General features: G+C 42.7%; 1 protein-coding gene across 1 annotated transcript; it reads right to left on the reverse strand.

Moving 5' to 3' along the window:
- Positions 1 to 1,333: 1,333 nt before the first annotated feature.
- Positions 1,334 to 6,213, reverse strand: NPBWR1 (neuropeptides B and W receptor 1). The gene has a single exon (XM_077876952.1). It carries the CDS (start codon positions 5,488 to 5,490, stop codon positions 4,495 to 4,497), a length of 996 nt encoding a protein of 331 aa, XP_077733078.1. The 5' UTR covers positions 5,491 to 6,213; the 3' UTR covers positions 1,334 to 4,494.
- Between the last annotated feature and the right edge of the window lie 15,767 nt (positions 6,214 to 21,980).

Below are 21,980 nucleotides of genomic sequence, written 5' to 3' on the forward strand. Positions count from 1 at the left end.
AATGGGACATCTGGTCAAAGATGGTACTTGAGGCATTTGCTGGGAATGCAAACTACTCTTGCTGCCAGTAGGTATTTGTCAAAAGAGAAATCCTGCTCTGGACTGTAGGAAGCATGTAGTTCATCAATTTTAACAGTTTCTCAGAGGTGTCATTTTAACTTTTCTTCCCTCTTCTCATTTTTTAATTGATGTGATATATCTTTGAGTAACCTTAAAAAATATGACATAAATAAATAAATGTACCTTGCCCTCAACTGAAGGACAGTGTCATCCACTGCAAAATTCTATCCTATATAAAACAGAGGTGCTATTAACATTCTATTTTCATAAATGGTGCATCCTAGAGTACAACTCCGTATGCATAAAACATGCAGATTACAAGCAGCCATCCCTGGTCCAGAAAGTTTTATTCTCATATAACCTTTAACAACACCATGTACCTTAAAGAATATGCATTTGGATTGAAGTTCTATTAGAAAATCTTATCCCTTATCCTCCCTTTGTATCACATGATACAAGCAGGTATATCTTGCTTAATCCATTAAATATTTCAAAGACATCAATGTTTTCTATGGTCTAGTAATTTTGAATTATACATTGCAACCAATTTCATCTCTGCTGGAACAGGATGAGACAATCCCTTGAAGAGGAAACAGATGGCTCTGATTGGTCTTGATTAGTCTTTGTGTGCCTGGCCAAAGGGACCAAATTCCTTGTAGCTAACTTTTTCTGTATATGATACGGGACCAAACTGCCAGACCAAAAGCTATCCTAGTAAAAGACCATTACGTGAATGAAGCATTCTCTGATTCCTTCCTTGATCTGGATAAGCATAGATGAGTGCCATCCGTGGTGGGATATCGCTTGTTGTTTTCCAAGCATGCTGGCTGAGAGAAGGAAAGCTTTCTCTAAATGTGAGGGGTTTTCTGGTTAGCCCCTTCAACTGGCACACATGAGCCATGTCTGTGCTTACTGTTAGTGGAAATAGTAATGTGTGTGCTATGAACATATGGAATCTCTCTCCCATCTCACTCTTCATACAAGTTACTCAAATACTAAGTAGCTGAGGTTTGTGATTATATGATAAAAGTTTATCATGCCTTTTCTAGCCAGCATATGTTGTAGAGTTTTTGTGCTAATCAGCAGTTAGACATCATTTTCACAATCAACTAAAATAAAGGGGAGGGGATTTCATTCTTAATCTTGCCTTGTCAAATATTTCTATTTATTCACTGCTTAGCCATTAGATAACTCTCCCTAGAAGGCACTAAGGTGGCTGAATTATGGATCCCATGTTCTCAAGCAATAGAATATTCACTTACCACACAGAATATTTCAGCTTTTCTTTTCAGAATGTTTCAGCTTTTATTTTAAACTGCGCTCCTTTCAATGTGGACTAGCAGCGTTTTTGCTTTTCTCAAGCGACAGCTTATGCACACACATTACATAACCTTACTAGGATAACGAAAGCAAAACAAAAATTTTTAAACATCAGAGGTGGTATAACCAAACAACATAATTTCCACAAAGACTGCAATAATTCAACCCAGAGTTAGGCCCTTTGCAATACAATACTGTAAGTAAATTCTACTTGTACATGGCTGTTTGCATATTGATTCTACCCAGTACCTAAGGCATAAAAAGAAAGTCTGAGACATACAATTTGGATTTCTATATGCTAATATTAAGGCAACAATCTAGAAATCATGACACAATAGCTTATCCAATGATTTAAAAAGCCAGGGTGAAACTGAACTAAGTCCTATTTAACCCCTCACATACCCTACTAGGGCCCTTCCCCCATGCGTTGCTGTGGCCAACACAGTGATGCCAGTCCATCTTTTCCACTAGTCCTCTTCAAGATTTCCAGACAGCCCCCGGGGGGAATCTGGCCGGGATGACACAGTGGACAGATGGATTACTCAGCTTTCCCCCACTAGGTGTCCAGAGAATGTCAAAGTACAGCTACTGAGTTTAGGAAAACAGATGAAGTTTCAAATCCACATGATTGCAACTGGCTGTTTGTGGCCAAATATCCACTTGACTTCTTGTCCATCACCTTAGATAATGTGGCAGTTACTCTAAGCTTAAAACTCTAATTAAAAAAAAAAGTACTGAGAGTTCATGAATTTTGTGAGTCATAAAGAAAATTAATAAAATGTTTCCAAGAAATTTGAAAGATACTGTAATGAACTCCAAGAGGTCTCTGAAGTCCACTAGCAGAGGACTGCTCAAAGGTACATCATTCAAAATGTAATGGAGACATAAAAAAAATACCCTCTGTATTTTGGACAATTTACTATTATTATTCGTGAGCCAAGGTTGAAGTTTCTAAATTTACATTTTTCTAAACTGATGGCTATGAATTACTGTTCTAAATAACTTTGAGGGCTAAGGAATCAATTATCATTCACTAAAATCAGAAAGGGTGCTTGCTTTCTCCCACCGAGGGAGACTTTTCCCCTTCTATATACTTTTGAAAGGTATTTTGTACCTAAATAATTGAGAAATTGAATCATGCCCGTCAAACAAAGCAAGCAAAACCTGCCGAACACCCGCAGTCTTTTTCGCACCTAACACCCAACTACAGGAAACAAATATTTCTAGTTTTCATTCCTGTTTGGAATTCATCCCAAAGAAAGACTAACCCTTTGAAACACTGTAATCAAGCACTGTCGCTGGTTAAGGCTCTGCCGTCACATCTGAGGTGTAAACTGCAGATGGCTGGGAAATCCAAGCCTCAATCTCCTCTTATTTATTTTTATTTATTTATTTATTTATTTATTTATTTATTTATTTATTTATTTATTTATTTTTTATTTATGATAGTCACAGAGAGAGAGAGAGAGAGAGAGGCAGAGAAACAGGCAGAGGGAGAAGCAGGCTCCATGCACCGGGAGCCCGACGTGGGATTCGATCCCGGGTCTCCAGGATCGCGCCCTGGGCCGAAGGCAGGCGCTGAACTGCTGAGCCACCCAGGGATCCCCTCAATCTCTTCTTAATCCATTTTCGTCTCCCATAAGTGAAGGTAAAGATAGGGTGCTGGCCGGGCTCCCTTCTGATTGCAGAACTAGATTATTTACCAGGTTCACCTGACTCGAACTGACTAAAGCCCGGGTCATCGGGAGCTCCCTGTGGAAAGTAATCTGCTAGAGACGAATATGAGGACGTCAGTGGTCTCAACTTCCCGAAAGAGATGAAGAATACGAGAGGAAAGGCATCAAAGGAATGGATACACATTTCACTTTTTTAATCTCATTCAGTCCTCACAGAAATCTATGAGATTAGAACATATATATTTATAAAGTTCTCAGTCCTGAAAAGCAATACCCGCACAAAGAAATGCAACGAGCTGCTCCAGGTGGCGTGAGAGGGCACCTGGGGCAAAGGGGCGCAGGGGCACTGGTCATTTGCGGAAAGCAGCAAGGACTGGTAACCCAGAGCTGTACACCGCGGGGTAGCAGGTTAGCAGGTGCGCTCGCAGGCAGAGCTCGGCGCCTGGTAATAGGCTCCGCGAGGAGGCGCCGCAGCAGCGCGCCTGGGAGACTCGCGCTCCCCGCCTCCCGGAGCAGGGCGAGCCGGGTGCCCCCGAACTCTGAGAGTCGTGGAGCTTCTCGAGTGAGAGGAGTAGGGAAAAGGAAAGGCAGAGAGAAAAGGACCTAACACAGAAAGAGGGAATCATCACTGTTCTCCTCCCGGGTGTGGGTAGTCACCGCCAAGCCCCGCCCCCGCGGGATGCACACGCACGCACAGACACTCCGCGCTCCGCCGGACCCCCGCACTTCGGGGGCGAGGGCGCAGAACGCACGGGCCTTGACTCTTTTCTCCAGCGATGAGGGTGAGCGGAGAAGCACTCGAGGTCCTGGGCGGGCTGCTCGCCAGTTTTAGACAAAAGCGCAGGCAGTCCTTGCAGAAACCCAAGTAGCAAGGGGCAGGGAGAGCGCGGAGCCGACGCCGGGGGGCGCCCGCGGCATCCTTGGGCCTCTCGCAGCCCCCCACCCTACCCCCGCCTCCCCGCGTCCCAGGACCGCACGGAGCGCTCCACCTCGAGCCGAGGTTGCCAAGGCCTGGGGTGGGTGGGGTGGGTGGAGAGGGGAGGAACGGGCGGGGATTCCCAGCAGCGCTGCCGCCCTCTTCCTCCCTTCCTTACCCTGTCGGACTCGGGGGTCAACTGGGTTCCCCTTGGCATTAGGTGGAGCTCTGCGTGCGCTCTCAGAGACAACAAATCCTCTTACTTAGTGTGCTCGTGGATCATCTAGAGGGCTTGGCGAATTCAAATTACGGGGGCAGTCCTAGCGCGTCCGATTGCCCGGGTCTGAGCCGGAGCCCAAGCGTCTTCAGCAAGTTTCAGGGGTGGGGGCAGGAGACCGCAGCCCCGAGAGGACCCTGGAGAGCCGCGCGCGCCCGCTCCCTCTGCCCTGGCCCGAGCTGGCGCGGCCGGGACCGGGACCGGGGCGCGGGGCGCGGGGCGCGGGGCGCGGGGCGGGCGGGGTGTCAGGCGGCGGCGCGGCAGGCCAGCAGCTGGCGGAGGCTCTTGCGGAAGCTGTCGTCCAGGAAAGCGTAGAGAAAGGGGTTGAGGCAGCTGTTGGCGTAGCTCAGGCTGGTGATGAAGTAGGAGACCGCGATGACGAGCGGCGTCTGCGGGAGGTCGGTGGTGAGCGCCACCACGGTGCTCAGGTGGTAGGGCGTCCAGCAGAGCAGGCACGCGGCCAGGATCGCCACCACCAAGAGCGTCACCCGCTTCTTCGCGCGGTCCAGAGCCCTGGCGTGGCTGTCCAGCCGCATGGCGCGCAGCCGGCACAGCAGGATGCTGTAGAGGACGCAGATGGTGGACACGGGGATGGCGAAGCCCAGCACGAGCGTGTAGAGGCGGCTCGCCCGCCACCAGAAGGCCTCGGGCTGCGGGAAGACCAGCACGCACTGGAGCCGGCCCTGCTCGTCGTCGAGCCGGGCGAAGACCGCGAAGGGCAGCACGACCAGCGTCACCAGCCCCCACACCGCCAGGCTCACCGCGCGCGCGGCGCTGTAGGTGCGGCCCGCCACGCGGCGCGACTCGGCGGTGGCCAGCACGACCAGGTAGCGGTCGGCGCTCATGACCGTGAGGAAGTAGAGGCTGGAGAACGTGTTGTACTGGTCGATGGCCACGATGAGCTTGCACATGAGCTCCCCGAAGGGCCACTGTTGCAGCAGGAAGTCGGCGATGTTGATGGGCAGCACGAGCGTGAAGAGCTCGTCGGCAACGGCCAGGTTGAGGATGAACAGGTTGGTGACGGTCTTCATGCGGGGCGCCCGCAGCAGCACGTACAGCACCGCCGAGTTGCCGGCCAGCCCCACCGCGCAGATCGCCGCGTAGACGACCGGCACGGCCACTGCGAGCGGCGGCGGCAGTGGCGGCGGCGGCGGCGGGCTGGACGCGTTGGGGCAGCCGGGCGCGGGGCCCCAGCACGACGTGTTGGTGGGCCCCGGCTCCGAGGATGACCCGTTGTGCATGCCGGCGAGTCCGGGGGGCCGGCGACCCGGTTCCCTCCAGCAACGCCCGCGGGGCTCTGCGGCTCCCCGGCCCGGCTCTGCGCCGACCTGGCTTCAGGTCCTTCCGCGGCTTCTCCCGGGGAGGCGCGCTCCTGGCGGTCCCTCCGGCCCACGGTCGCCGCGGACCTCCCGGGCTGCAACACGGAATTGAAAGCGCCGGTTACGACGGCCGACGTGCGACCGCACCGACCGGGGCCGCGTCGAGGGGGGGAGAGGGTGGCGCGGCGCCCCGGATCTGCCCCGTGTGATCCTCCGCTCTCCGTTGGAATCTTATCCCAACCAGTTGAATACATCGAACAAAGTGCTCCAGAGAGAGCCCTTACCCCGTCTGGGAAAACTACGAACCCGTCTCCTCTTCTCTAAGACAGCCGTGGCCAACGCCGGTCCCACCAGCTTCCGTGCGTGCTCCCCGGTAAGCACCTTGGGCAGCAGTCTCTGTCTCACCTGGCTGGCGCGGGAAGGGGCGCCTTCCCGGGAGCAGCCGGAAGACGAGGCGGCGGGGACGGCGGCGGGGACCGCTGCGGGGACGGCGGCGGGGACGGCGGCGGGGACGGCTGCGGGGACGGCTGCGGGGACGGCGGCGCGGACCGCTGCGGGGACGGCGGCGCGGACGGCTGCGCGGACCGCGGCGGGGACGGCGGCGGCGCCTGAGGACCGAAGGTCCGCCTCCCCGCCTCTGCCCCCGGCAGCAGCTCGCGTGTCCCCCGGTCCAGCCTGCGCGCCGGGAAACCTAGGGATGGCGCAGCCGCAACTGCGCGGCGCTGCCCGCACCGCCTCCCCCACCACCCTCACGCCGGCGGTGGGACAGAGAGCCGCATTACTCATAAATCCTTTTTTTCCTTCCCAATGAACGTCACTCCGTCTGAATTAATAAAAAGCTCTCCTGTTAAGAATTAAATTTAAGAGAAACAAAGCAAGGCTATTAGTGGTCTCTCTTAATAGAGAAACGCAGTTGAGGCTCCCATCCTAGTTTTTAAAACACCATACCCTAAATGGGCTACTGTGATTTTAAAGTTTAAGTGACATTTATACTACATCGCTATACAGAAGGGAGAAGTGAATGTAATTTTAAAATGCACATCACCGGTTTTCTAATATTCTAGTTTTCTCGGGGTTTTATAAGACGGTTAATAACAAATAATGGTGGACAATTTGAGATACTTCAGTCTTTCTAAATATACATATAAGTAATGATTATTAACAATGACAAACTGCTTCTCATAGCCTTTTAGTGTACTGTGACTTAATGCATATTTCTTAAAATATTCAGGTTGTTCAATACACTGCCCTGATTCCTTTACACACATTCCTGATTCTCCCAGTGAGAGAACCAACCTGTGGTCTCAACAGTGTGGCCAAGTGAGGCAGAGGAGGGGCAGATCTGGGGCAGATCTGGGCTACGACGTTCCAATCTCGCAGAGCCAGAGTTCTTCCTCTACAGAAAGGGGAACTCACACTAGGCACCTTACCTTTGAGGACAGGATGAAATTGACTCAATATTAGTTCTTCTCCTTCCTATTTTCTTCCTCTGCCTTCCCTTCGGGAGAGCAGCAAATTAAAACACAGGATTCTGTGTTTCTATGTGTTTCTTTCCTACAAAAGCAGGCTTAAGTCCAAATAAAGTGCATTTTTTGGTCCTTTATGAAGCATTTTTAGAAGAGAGGTCCTAAGATACTGAGAAGGAGACTAGAAGTAGCAGAAGAAGCCTCTGGAGGCAGAAATACAAAGGCTTTCTTTACCCATTCATTCTCTTTTTTACTGAGATCTGCATAATTTGGCTCTTCTGCAGTTTCAGGCTTTGTATGAAGAAAATGACAGGAAAATCAGGCTATGTTCATGAGGTAAAATATGTAAGGAAACATCATGTAATGTTAAGTGAAACAAAAAGAGAGCTTATACATGATATATATATATATAATGTATATATAACACACATGGATATGAATGGATATAGACTGTATGTATATGTATGCATACATATATATGTAAATAGTTATATAATTGCTCAATTTGCAAATATTTGGAGATTTTCTAGTTTTTAAATTCTTGATTTCTAGCTTAATTACACTGAACAGAGTACATACTCAATATGATTTCAATTCATTGGTGTTTGTTGAAACACTGACCTACAGTGTATGGTTATTTTTTTAATCAGTTCATGTATATTTGAAAATAATATGTGTTCTGCATTTGTTGGGTGTCAAACTCTGAGCATGTCAACTAGCCAAATTTATTATGTTCCTTAAATCCTCTCTCTCTATTGGTATCTTTATCTGATCGCTTTATTAGTTACTGAGAGATGTTTAAAAAATACCAATCAGGGACACCCGTGTGGCTCAGTGGTTGAGCATCTGCCTTTGGCTCAGGTCATGATCCCTTAGGATCAAGTCCAGTATCAGGCTTCCCTCAGGGGGCCTGCGTCTCCCTCTGCCTATGTCTCTGTCTCTCTCTGTATCTCTCATGAATAAATAAATAAAATCTTTTTTTAAAAACCCAATAAATGATTACAGTTTTCTCCATGCTTTTAGTTTTATTAATTTTTTACTGCATAACCAGATGCTGTCTTGTTAGGCACGTGCACACAAATTTAAGATTGATATATTATTCTGTGGATTGTACCTTTCTATCATTATAAAATATCCTTCCTTAACGGAGTTACTACTTCTTGTATGTAGTCTCCATTGTTTAGTATTATTACAGCTATTTCTCTTAGTATTATCACAGAATATCTTTTTTAAATCTTTTTCCTTTAAACCTCTCTATGTCCTTATGTTTAAAATACATACCATGTAAATATAATAAAGGTTTTTTGATCCAATCTGACAATTTTTGTCTTTGAATTGGAGTAATTAGTTCATAATGTATTTAATGTAGTCATAGGTAAAGTTAGGGTATACCTACCTTGTTATTCTTTGTTCTCTGTTTCTCCTATCTTGTTTTCCTCTCTCGTGTTCTTCTGGATTAAAATTTATTATTTTATTATTGAGTTTCCCACACTTCATTAACTTATTAGTTCTACATGCTTTTCTTCAAAATGAAATAAAAATTCGGGGAGGGGCAAGATGGCGGAAGAGTAGGGTCCCCAAGTCACCTGTCCCCACCAAATTACCTAGATAACCTTCAAACCATCCTGAAAATCTACGAATTCAGCCTGAGATTTAAAGACAGAACACCTGGGATGCTACAGTGAGAAGAGTTCCCGCTTCTATCAAGGTAGGAAGACGGGGAAAAAGAAATAAAGGAACAAAAGGCCTCCAAGGGGGAGGGGCCCCGCGAGGAGCCGGGCTGAGGCCGGGGCGAGTGTCCCCAGGACAGGAGAGCCCCGTCCCGGAGGAGCAGGAGCTGCACCAACCTTCCCGGGGGAAAGGGGCTCGCAGGGAGGTGGAGCAGGACCCAGGAGGGCGGGGATGCCCTCGGGCTCCCGGGGACACTAACAGGCACCTGCGCCCCGGGAGAGTGCGCCGAGCTCCCTAAGGGCTGCAGCGCGCACGGGGGACCCGGAGCAGCTCGGGGGGCTCGGGGGCGGCTCCGCGGAGGGGGCTGCGGGGCGGGAGCAGCTCGGGGGTCTCGGGGGCGGCTCCGCGGAGGGGGCTGCGGGGCGGGAGCAGCTCGGGGGGGCTCGGGGGCGGCTCCGCGGAGGGGGCTGCGGGGCGGGAGCAGCTCGGGGGGCTCGGGCGGCGGCTCCGCGGAGGGGGCTGCGGGGCGGGAGCAGCTGGGGGGGCTCGGGGGCGGCTCCGCGGAGGGGGCTGCGGGGCGGGAGCACTAACCCAACAGCGCAGGTTCCGGAGCACAGGGCGCCGGGACACAGCCCAGGATCCCGCCTCCCCCGGGACAGGCAGAGGCCGGGAGGGCCCAGGACAGCGAGGACGCTCCTGCCCCAGGTGAGCAGATCAGCGGCCCCGCCCCGGAGCCTCCAGGCCCTGCAGACGGAGAGCTCCCTGGTGACTGCGGGAGCTGACTCCAGGGCTGCAGAGCTGGCCCCGCCACTGCGGTTGTTCCTCCTGGGGCCTCACGGGGTGAACAACCCCCACTGAGCCCTGCACCAGGCAGGGGGCAGAGCAGCTCCCCCAAGTGCTAACACCTGAAAATCAGCACAACAGGCCCCTCCCCCAGAAGACCAGCTAGACGGACAAGTTCCAGGGGAAGTCAAGGGACTTAAAGTACACAGAATCAGAAGATACTCCCCCGTGGTTTTTTCTTTCTTTTTTTTTTTCTTTTTGATTTCTGTTTGCTTCCCCCACCCTTTTTTATCCTTTGTTTCTTTTTCTTTCTCTTTTTCTTCTCTTTTTTCTTTTTTTTCTTTCTTTTTTCTTTTTTCTTTTTCTCTTTTCTTTCCTTCTTTCTCACTCTTTTTCTCCTTTTCCCAATACAACTTGTTTTTGGCCACTCTGCACTGAGCAAAATGACTAGAAGGAAAGCCTTGCCTCAAAAGAAAGAAACAGTCCTCTCTCCCAGAGTTACAAAATCTGGATTACAATTCAATGTCAGAAAGCCAATTCAGAAGCACTATTATACAGCTACTGGTGGCTCTAGAAAAAAGTATAAAGGACTCAAGAGACTTCATGACTGCAGAATTTAGATCCAATCAGGCAGAAATTAAAAATCAATTGAATGAGATGCAATCCAAACTAGAAGTCCTAAGGACGAGGGTTAACGAGGTGGAAGAACGAGTGAGTGACATAGAAGACAAGTTGATAGCAAAGAGGGAAACTGAGGAAAAAAGAGACAAACAATTAAAAGACCATGAGGATAGATTAAGGGAAATAAACAACAGCCTGAGGAAGAAAAACCTACGTTTAATTGGGGATCCGGAGGGCACCGAAAGGGACAGAGGGCCAGAATATGTATTTGAACAAATCATAGCTGAAAACTTTCCGAATCTGGGAAGGGAAACAGGCATTCAGATCCAGGAAATAGAGATATCCCGCCCTAAAATCAATAAAAACCGTTCAACACCTCGACATCTAGTAGTTAAGCTTGCAAATTCCAAAGATAAAGAGAAAATCCTTAAAGCAGCAAGAGACAAGAAATCCCTGACTTTTATGGGGAGGAGTATTAGGGTGACAGCAGACATCTCCACAGACACCTGGCAGGCCAGAAAGGGCTGGCAGGATATATTCAGGGTCCTAAATGAGGAGAATATGCAACCAAGAATACTTTATCCAGCAAGGCTCTCATTCAGAATGGAAGGAGAGATAAAGAGCTTCCAAGACAGGCAGGAACTGAAAGAATATGTGACCTCCAAACCAGCTCTGCAAGAAATTTTAAGGGGGACACTTAAAGTTCCCCTTTAAGAAGAAGTCCAGTGGAACAATCCACAAAAACAAGGACTGAATAGATATCATGATGACACTAAACTCATATCTTTCGATAGTAACTCTTAATGTGAACGGGCTTAATGACCCCATCAAAAGGCGCAGGGTTTCAGACTGGATAAAAAAGCAGGACCCATCTATTTGCTGTCCACAAGAGACTCATTTTAGACAGAAGGACACCTACAGCCTGAAAATAAAAGGTTGGAGAACCATTTACCATTCAAATGGTCCTCAAAAGAAAGCAGGGGTAGCCATCCTTATATCAGATGAACTAAAATTTACCCCGAAGACTGTAGTGAGAGATGAAGAGGGACACCATATCATACTTAAAGGATCTATCCAACAAGAGGATTGTTAAGTATATGCCCCGAATGTGGGAGCTGCCAAATATTTAAACCAATTAATAACCAAAGTGAAGAAATACTTAGATAATAATACATATATACTTGGTGACTTCAATCTAGCTCTTTCTATACTCGATAGGTCTTCTAAGCACAACATCTCCAAAGAAACGAGAGCTTTAAATGATACACTGGACCAGATGGATTTCACAGATATCTACAGAACTTTACATCCAAACTCAACTGAATACACATTCTTCTCAAGTGCACATGGAACTTTCTCCAGAATAGACCACATACTGGGTCACAAATCGAGTCTGAACCGATACCAAAAGTTTGGGATCGTCCCCTGCATATTCTCAGATCATAATGCCTTGAAATTAGAACTAAATCACAACAAGAAGTTGGAAGGACCTCAAACACGCGGAGATTAAGGACCATCCTGCTAAAAGATGAAAGGGTCAACCTGGAAATTAAGGAAGAATTAAAGAGATTCAAGGAAACTGATGAGAATGAAGATACAACCCTTCAAAATCTTTGGGATGCAGCAAAAGCAGTCCTAAGGGGGAAATACATCGCAATACAAGCATCCATTCAAAAACTGGAAAGAATTAAAATACAAAAGCTAACCTTACACATAAAGGAGCTAGAGAAAAAACATCAGATAGATCCTACACCCAACAGAAGAAGAGAGTTAATAAAGATTCGAACAGAACTCAACGAAATCGAGACCAGAAGAACTGTGGAACAGATCAACAAAACTAGGAGTTGGTTCTTTGAAAGAATTAGTAAGATAGATAAACCATTAGCCAGCCTTATTAAAAAGAATAGAGAGAAGACTCAAATTAATAAAATCATGAATGAGAAAGGAGAGATCACTACCAACACCAAGGAAATACAAAGGATTTTAAAAACATATTATGAACAGCTATACGCCAATAAATTATGCAATCTACAAGAAATGGACGCATTCCTGGAAAGCCACAAACTACCAAAACTGGAACAGGAAGAAATAGAAAACCTGAACAGGCCAATAACCAGGGAGGAAATTGAAGCAGTCATCAAAAACCTCCCAAGACACAAAAGTCCAGGGCCAGATGGCTTCCCAGGGGAATTCTATCAAATGTCTAAAGAAGAAACCATACCTATTCTACTAAAGCTGTTTGGAAAGATAGAAAGAGATGGAGTACTTCCAAATTCGTTCTATGAGGCCAGCATCACCTTAATTCCAAAACCAGACAAAGACCCCACCAAAAAGGAGAATTACAGACCAATATCCCTGATGAACATGGATGCAAAAATTCTCAACAAGATACTAGCCAATAGGATCCAACAACACATTAAGAAAATTATTCACCATGACCACGTAGGATTTATCCCCAGGACACAAGGCTGGTTCAACACCCGTAAATCAATCAATGTGATTCATCATATCAGTAAGAGAAAAACCAAGAACCATATGATCCTCTCATTAGATGCAGAGAAAGCATTTGACAAAATACAGATTCCATTCCTGATCAAAACTCTTCAGAGTGTAGGGATAGAGGGAACATTCCTCAACATCTTAAAAGCCATCTACGAAAAGCTCACAGCAAATATCATTCTCAATGGAGAAGCACTGGGAGCCATTCCCCTAAGATCAGGAACAAGACAGGGATGTCCACTCTCACCACTGCTATTCAACATAGTACTGGAAGTCCTAGCCTCAGCAATCAGGCAACAAAAATACATTAAAGGCATTCAAATTGGCAAAGAAGAAGTCAAACTCCGTCTTTGCTGATGACATGATGCTCTACATAGAAAACCCAAAAGCCTCCCCCCCCAATATTGATAGAACTCATACAGCAATTTGGTAGCATGGCAGGATACAAAATCAATGCCCAGAAATCAATGTCATTTCTATTCACTAACAATGAGACTGAAGAAAGAGAAATTCAGGAGTCAATCCCATTTACAATTGCACCCAAAAGCATAAGATACCTAGGAATAAACCTAACCGAAGAGGGAAAGGATCTATACCCTAAAAACTACAGAACACTTCTGAAAGAAATTGAGGAAGACACAAAGAAATGGAAAAATATTCCATGCTCATGGATTGGCAGAATTAATATTGTGAAAATGTCAATGTTACCCAGGGCAATGTACACGTTTAATGCAATCCCTATCAAAATACCATGGACTTTATTCAGAGAGTTAGAACAAATTATTTTAAGATTTGTGTGAAATCAGAAAAGACCCCGAATAGCCAGGGGAATTTTAAAAAAGAAAACCATATCTGGGGGCATCACAATGCCAGATTTCAGGTTGTACTACAAAGCTGTGGTCATCAAGACAGTGTGGTACTGGCACAAAAACAGACACATAGATCAATGGAACAGAATAGAGAACCCAGAAGTGGACCCTGAACTTTATGGTCAACTAATATTCGATAAAGGAGGAAAGACTATCCATTGGAAGAAAGTCTCTTCAATAGATGGTGCTGGGAAAATGGTACATCCACATGCAGAAGAATGAAACTAGACCACTCTCTTTCACCATACACAAAGATAAACTCAAAATGGATGAAAGATCTAAATGTGAGACAAGATTCCATCAAAATCCTAGAGGAGAACACAGGCAACACCCTTTTTGAACTCAGCCACAGTAGCTTCTTGCAAGATTCATCCACAAATGCAAAAGAAACAAAAGCAAAAATGAACTATTGGGACTTCATCAAGATAAGAAGCTTTTGCGCAGCAAAGGATACAGTCAACAAAACTAAAAGACAACCTACAGAATGGGAGAAGATATTTGCAAATGACCTATCAGATAAAGGGCTAGTTTCCAAGATCTATAAAGAACTTATTAAACTCAACACCAAAGAAACAAACAATCCAATCATGAAATGGGCAAAAGACATGAACAGAAATCTCACAGAGGAAGACATAGACATGGCCAACACGCACATGAGAAAATGCTCTGCATCACTTGCCATCAGGGAAAAACAAATCAAAACCACAATGAGATACCACCTCACACCAGTGAGAATGGGGAACATTAACAAGGCAGGAAACCACAAATGTTGGAGAGGCTCGGAGAAAAGGGAACCCTCTTACACTGTTGGTGGGAATGTGAACTGGTGCAGCCACTCTGGAAAACTGTGTGGAGGTTCCTCAAAGAGTTAAAAATATACCTGCCCTACAACCCAGCAATCGCACTGCTGGGGATTTACCCCGAAGATACAGATGCAATGAAACGCCGGGACACCTGCACCCCGATGTTTCTAGCAGCAATGTCCACAATAGCCGAACTGTGGAAGGAGCCTCGGTGTCCATCGAAAGATGAATGGATAAAGAAGATGTGGTTTATGTATATAATGGAATATTCCTCAGCCATTAGAAACGACAAATACCCACCATTTGCTTCAACGTGGATGGAACTGGAGGGTATTATGCTGAGTGAAGTAAGTCAATCGGAGAAGGACAAACATTGTATGTTCTCATTCATTTGGGGAATATAAATAATAGTGAAAGGGAGTATAAGGGAAGGGAGAAGAAATGTGTGGGAAATATCAGAAAGGGTGACAGAACATAAAGACTCCTAACTCTGGGAAATGAACTAGGGGTGGTGGAAGGGGAGGAGGGCAGAGGTGGGGGTGAATGGGTGACAGGCAGTGAAGTGGGCACTTGACGGGATGAGCACTGGGTGTTATTCTGTATGTTGGCAAATTGAACACCAATAAAAAATAAATTTATTATTAAAAAAAGAAATAAAAATTGGAAATGAAATCCTAGATTTTCAGTTTTTTTTTATTTCAGCAGTTTAAATGGCATTCCATTTTCTTTTTGTCTGCATCATTTCTGTTGGAAAAGTAGCTTCCAGTCTTACTGAAGCTCTTTCAAAGTTATTTTGCCTTTTCCTACAACTGTTCTTAAATTATATCTTTGATTTTGTCTTTTGGCAGGCACACTAAAATAAGCTAGGAATGATTTTCGTTCCATTTATGTAGATTTTGATTTTTAGAGCTTCTAAATCTGTGATTTAATTTTTTTTTTTGTATTCAGTTTTGGAAAATCCTTAGCATTTTCTCTTCAAACTACTGCTTTGTCCCATTGTCTCTCTCTTCCCTCCTACTTGGACTCCAGTTACATATGTGCTAGACCTTTATGCTCTTTTCTGTGTTTCCTACCCTTCTCTCTCTCTCTACTCCAATCTGGTCCCTTAAATCCTGGCTTTGTTGGCTGTTCCCCTATGTCTTCAAAGAGCTGTCAGTTTTTTTCTCAATTTTTATGGTAGCTCATAGCAGGAGAGTTTGTATGATACAGCTGCTTCATCATAACTAGAAGCAGAAGTTAATATCTATAGTTTTCTACATAGCATGATACCAAATTAAAAAGTATATGTGTATGTGTGTTTTCATATACATAATTATGTGTATATATGAAAGCGTTTACGTTAAGATGTCAAAAAATATTTTGGTAGGGTATAGATATCACGTTAATTTTTATTTTCTTTGTATTTTCCTGAATTTCCGAAACATTTTTTATAATGAAGATGTATTACTCTTATATTAGTAAGAAAATCATATTTATAAAAATCACCACAGTAGTACTTTGCAGTCATAAAATACTGACTATTGAGAAGAAATTAAAAATATATACGGAAGGTATTTCTTCCAGCACTTGTGAAATTACTGTAAACATACACACAAAAACAATGAATAAATAGATTTATAAAATATACTTTTATATGGAAACATACTTTATATACCCTAAAGCTCACCAACAACATTGACCAAAAAGAGATTTCCAGTATCAATTTGTACTGCTTGAACCAATTTTCCTTATTAATAAGAAAATATTAAATTCCAACCTTTTCTTAAAGTATTCAATCAAATATGTTAATCTTGAGTACTAAGAATATTAATATCTAGTATAATCACTGTTTCTTAGTGTTACTAAGACTTCCAAAATTGTTTTTCCTCAGCCCAGGAAAAAGTGTATTCAAGGCAGAAATGAAAAGGTAGAAACATCAAACTCATAGAACATGCCATGGTGAAAGACTGAATATTTTGTCCCTAAAATCAAATAAGATGAGGATATATTCTCTCCACAGTTCTATTCAACCTTGTATGGTAAGTTCTAGCCAGTATAATGAGGAAAGAAAAGAAATAAAAGGCATTCAGTTTGGGGGCAAAGAAGTAAAACTGTCATTATTTGAAGATACCATAATTGTATATTAAGAAAATCCCATGGAATCTACAAAAACACCACCAGAACTAAAATTAGTTTAATAAGAATGCATGATACCATTAAAAAGACCTATTGCATTTTTATATACTAAGAATACATGATTAAGTTAAAAATTTTTAAAAAACAATACCATTTACAATAGTATCATATAGTACATAGGAATTAATCTTACAAAAGATGTTAAAGACGTATCCACTAAAAATTATAACACATTGCTTAAAGAAATTAAAGAAGACATAAAAAATAAAGAGATATTCCATGTTCATAGGTAAAAAGACTCAGTCTTGTTAAGAAGTTGGTCCTCCCCCAATTGATCTTTAGATCCATGCAATCCCACTCAAATTCCTATCAGACTTTTTTATTGTTGTTTGATGGAGAATGAGTGTATAAATTGACAAATTGTTTGGTTGGTAAAATGATTTTGAAATTCATATGTATATATAAGTGATCTAGGATAATTGCCAAAGCAACTCTGAAAAAGAAAAACAAATTTGGAAGACCAAAACTATTTTATTTCAATACTTAGTATCATGTAATTGAACCATTCCACTCCTGAGTATTTGTTCAAAAGAAAAGGAAATATATGCTCATACAAAGCCTTGCACATAATTGTTCATGGCAGCTTTATATATAATAGCCAAAAACTGGACACAACGCAAATGCCCATCAACAGGCTAATGGATAAGCAAACCATAATATAACCATACAATGGAACAGTATTCAACAATAAAAAGAAAAAAGTAATGATGTACACATTACAACATGGATAAATTTGAAAGTGAGTATGCTAAGTGACAGAGCTAGCCCCCACCCCCCAAAAGTACATTCTGTATGATTGTATTCATTAAAACTCTAGAAAACTCAAGCAATCTATTGTGACAGAAATCAGATGAGATTTTGCTTGGCGAAAGGGATAGAAAGGGCAGGGCAAGGAAGGACATGAGAACAGGATTACCATGGAATGCAGGGAAATTTATTGTGTGTCAATTATAATACTTTAATAAAACTACTTAGAAAATAACATATGGGAAGACAGGAGATGGGACTTGGCCATCTAGGGCAAGAGGTTGAAACTGATACCCTTGCACATGTACAAACCCTGAAGAGGGCTCTTGAAAACTCCACCCAACAATTCAGAAGACAGGAAAAGAAAATTGTTTCTAGCTTAGTTGAAGGAAACAAAAACCTACACTTAACTGCATACTCGAACCCTTGATTTCAAATGGATCTGGAGTTCAGATTTGCCCTAACCATTTCCAAGAAACTCTATGCCTTGAAATCAGTATAAATCCTGCTCTCTATCCAAAGTAGTAGCCATAATTCTGAAGTTGGTGTATGTCTTTTTCATCCATGTTTTTATACTTTTTGTACATTTTTTATGCCCAAAATACATGGTATATTGCTTTGAGTATCTTAAACATTTACATAAATACTATCATCTAGGTATATTTCTGTGCTATGCTTTTATCCAGATTTACCTATTTGATACATTATTATTTAGTCAAACTTTTTAATCTTTTATAGTATATTCTTATATGCAATACCACAGCTTGTCTTAAAAATGCATTTTATCTCTATCCCCAACCCTCTTTTATTCTTTATATCCCTTTCATTCTTTCCACTCCTAATTTCATTGCTTTCATTCCGAATATTCTTACTTGTGCTTTATTTTTTCTTAAGAATTTTGCTAGACTATTTCCAAGATTCAGATTTTGTTTTATTTATCCTATTCTTTATCTATTTTTAAATTGAGATATAATTGACATATAACATTGTATTAATTTGGGGTGTACAGCATAATGATTTAATATATGTATATAATATAAAATGATTATCACAATAGGTTTAACATTCATCCCACCTCATATAGTTACAAATTCTTTTCTTGTGACAAGAACTTTTAAGATTTACTCTCTTAATGACTTTCACATATACAACAGTATTACTAACTATAGTAACCATACTGTATATGACATTATATCCTAGGACTTCTTTATCTTATAACTGCAAGTTTGCACCTTTTTACTACCATCACCTATTTTGGCCACCCCACACCCTCCACCTTCAGCAACTACCAATCTGTTCTCTGTATCTATGGTTTCAGCTGTCTTTTAAAACTTTTATGTGTAAACTTCATATTTTTTATATATATAAGGGACGTCATACAGTATTTGTGCTTTTCTTTCTGATTTATTTCACAAGGCATAACACTCCTAAGGTCCTTCTTTGTTTTTGCAAATGGCAATATTTTCTTCTTTCTCATGGCCAAATAATACTCCTATATTTCTATTTCCCCATAGTGATGCACCAATTTACATTTTACAATTATAATTTACAGCAGTTCACAAGAGTTCCCTTTTCTCCACATTGCTTACAGTATTCATTCATTGCTGGTTTTTTTAAGATTTTATTTATTTATTCATGAGGAACACAGAGAGAGAGAAGCAGAGACACAGGCAGAGGGAGAAGCAGGCTCCATGCAGGGAGCCCGATATGGGACTCGATCCTGGGACTCCAGGATCACGCCCTGGGCCGAAGGAGGCGCTAAACCACTGAGCCACCCGTGCTGCCCTCATTGCTGGGTTTTTTGTTTTGTTTTGTTTTGTTTTTGACAATAAGCATTCTTTAAAAAAAAAATATTCATTTGAGAGAGAGAGCATGAGTGGGGTGGGGGGCAGAGTAGAGGGGGGAGAAGCAGGCTCCCCACTGAGCAGTGAACCTGATGCAGGACTTGATCCCAGGACCCTGAGATCATGACCTGAGCCAAAGGCAGACTCTTAACTGACTGAGCCACCCAGGTGCCCCAACAGCAAGCATTCTAACAGGTGTGAGGTGAGGTGTACCAATCAGCCTACATCCCACAAGTTTTCATATGTACTACTAGCCCCAGTCAGATATAAATATTTGTCATTTCTATGAATTTGTTCACCCAAAAAATTATTTGGAAATTTTTAGAAAATTTTAAAACTTAAGATCATATGAGTTTTGACTAGCAATAATTGTTCAAAGCAATACTAACAAAAAAAAAAACAAAGCAATACTAACAACATTGTATTCAATGACAATAACTTAAAGATAAGTAAAATTAATGACAGAAATATAAAGATTGGGAGGGAGTATTTAGAAGTATTCTGCTATCAGGCACCTACACCCCCCATAAGTGGATAAAGTATAATTTGAAAGTAGATTTAATTATAAACTCTAAGGCAACTACTAAAAAATATTTTAAAGAATTATAATATGCTGAAAAGAGAGAAAATGAAATAATATAAAATGTACAATGGAAATCAAAGGAGGCAGAAACAGAGTGGAAGACTTAACAAGAAATAGATTAAAAATAAGGGCAATAAATAGAAAGCAGTTACAAATATGGTAGATACTAATCCAACTAACCAATAATTACTCTAAATGATCATATATCAATTAAAAGAAACTGTCAGAATGGATAAACAAACAGGACTGACTGTATGTGGTCTATAAGAAACTAATATTAAATATAAAGGCACAAATAGATTAAATAAAAGTAAAGAATAAAGAGTAACATTAGCATCATTGTGGCCAAAAAAAAAAATGTCCTTCATTTTTTTTCTTCATTTGACAACAAAAATTTGGCATCCATCCAGAAACAAAGTGCATCTGTGGGATTTGTGGGAACCAGCACCATATACCAAGGAATTTGGGAAGAGTCTTGCTCACTGATGCATTAATTAATAGGCAAATGTATGCATTAGCTATGGGACTTCAAGAGACTGTGAACTTGTTCTGGCCTCTTTTGCCCACCATCTGGGAGTGTCTACAGAACATTGACTTGAGTGGTCACCTTTGGACTAGAGAATTTGTGTGCAAGTGAGCAATACATGCTTTCAGAGGAGAAAGTCCAGTACTCTGTTGGAGCAAATTTTGAACTTATTGGAGTGAGTAAAAGGAGCAGCTTATCTTTGTATCACTCCTCACCTAAGGCAGTACACCTTACAGCTAAACTAGATGGCCTCTGATTTCTCCTCCATGGGAAAGAGAGAGCCAATGAATGAACCTCCATCTTCCTGAACTGTCTGGGATAATGCTTAGGAGACTATTTTCTCTCTTGCAGCATCCAGAGCATTAAAAAGGAAGCTCCATGATGGGGGAGGGAACAGATAGGAAGAGCAGCGTGGCACATAGGAGACCCAGAGGGCATTAAAGGGACATGGTTCCCAATGACTACATTGTAGACTCAGTCAGAAAACCTTCTCACAAGACACAGGGAAAATCTCACCTGTAAATCCCCCCAAAAGCACCCCCAGCTCACTGCATGCCTAACACACATCTCCTCCCACTCTTTACCTGGATTCCTGTGCATGCTTCTGGGGGATGCGAGGAGAGCAAGCTCTTCTAGACAAGGAGCACAGACAGAAAACAGTCCAAAGTCTGTAGGCTGAGGAGAAACCATACACTTGAGCTGTAGCTCCACCTTTAGGAAAACCTGATGGTAGCTATCAGCACCCAGTGTCATGTTCTGTAGGATCCAGAGAAGATATACAACGTTAATAATTCCTCCATAAGAGAGAGAAAGAAGTGAGGAACAAGTGTATCCATACAAGGTCAGAGAATGCCTCAGAATCCATAGCAGAGTTGATGAAAGGTATTTCTATCCTAAAGGCAGTTAGTAAAAATTAGAGGATATAATTGAAAATTTGAATAGGACAATGCAAAATTCCAAAGAACATGAAAAATCAAAGGAACATGATATCACAGAAAAATAACATGAGTCATCCAGTAACTGGATGCAAACAGAATCCTGTGATTTACTCCATAAAGAAACCAAAATACCATTTTAAGGAAACTCTGTAAGCAATAAGAAAACACAAACAACTGAATAAAACCAGGCAAACAATAGACAATCAAAATTTAACAAAAAAGTTATAACTTAACAGAAATAGAAACCATAAAAAGGAACCAACAGAAATTCTGGAGCTGACAAATTCAATGAACGAAATGAAAAATTCAATAAAAATAATGAATGGCAGAGTAGATAAAATAGAGGAAAGAATTAGTGAGATAGAGGATAGAAACTTGAAATAATCCAGTCTGAGAAGAAAAGAGAAAGTAAAAAGATGAAAGAGAGTGAAGAAAGTCTATATGATTTACAGGACACCATCAGGAAAACCAGTATCCAAATCATTGGAGTTCTATAAGGGGGAAGAAACCTTATTTATAGAAATAATGACTGAGAACTTCCCAAACTTGGGGAGAGATTTGAAAATCCCAGTCCATGAAGCTAGATCATCCCTTATTTTAATTTAAAATGATCTCCTCCAAGACACATTACAATAAAACTATCAAAACTCAAAGATTTTAACCAAAGAAGTAAAAGATCTTCTGTGCTGAAAACTATGAGATGCTGATTAAAGATATTGAAGAAAACACAAATAAATGGAAAGATATCCCATGTTCATCAATTGGTATAGTTAATAATATGTTAAAATGGTTGTACTACCCAATGCCATCTATAGGTTCAATGCAATCTCTATCAAGATTCCAATGCCATTTTTTTACAGTAGAAAAAGCTATCTTGCAATTTACAT

The sequence above is a fragment of the Canis aureus genome, chromosome 28 (assembly GCF_053574225.1).
Source record: "Canis aureus isolate CA01 chromosome 28, VMU_Caureus_v.1.0, whole genome shotgun sequence".
Classification (NCBI taxonomy): Eukaryota; Metazoa; Chordata; class Mammalia; order Carnivora; family Canidae; genus Canis; species Canis aureus.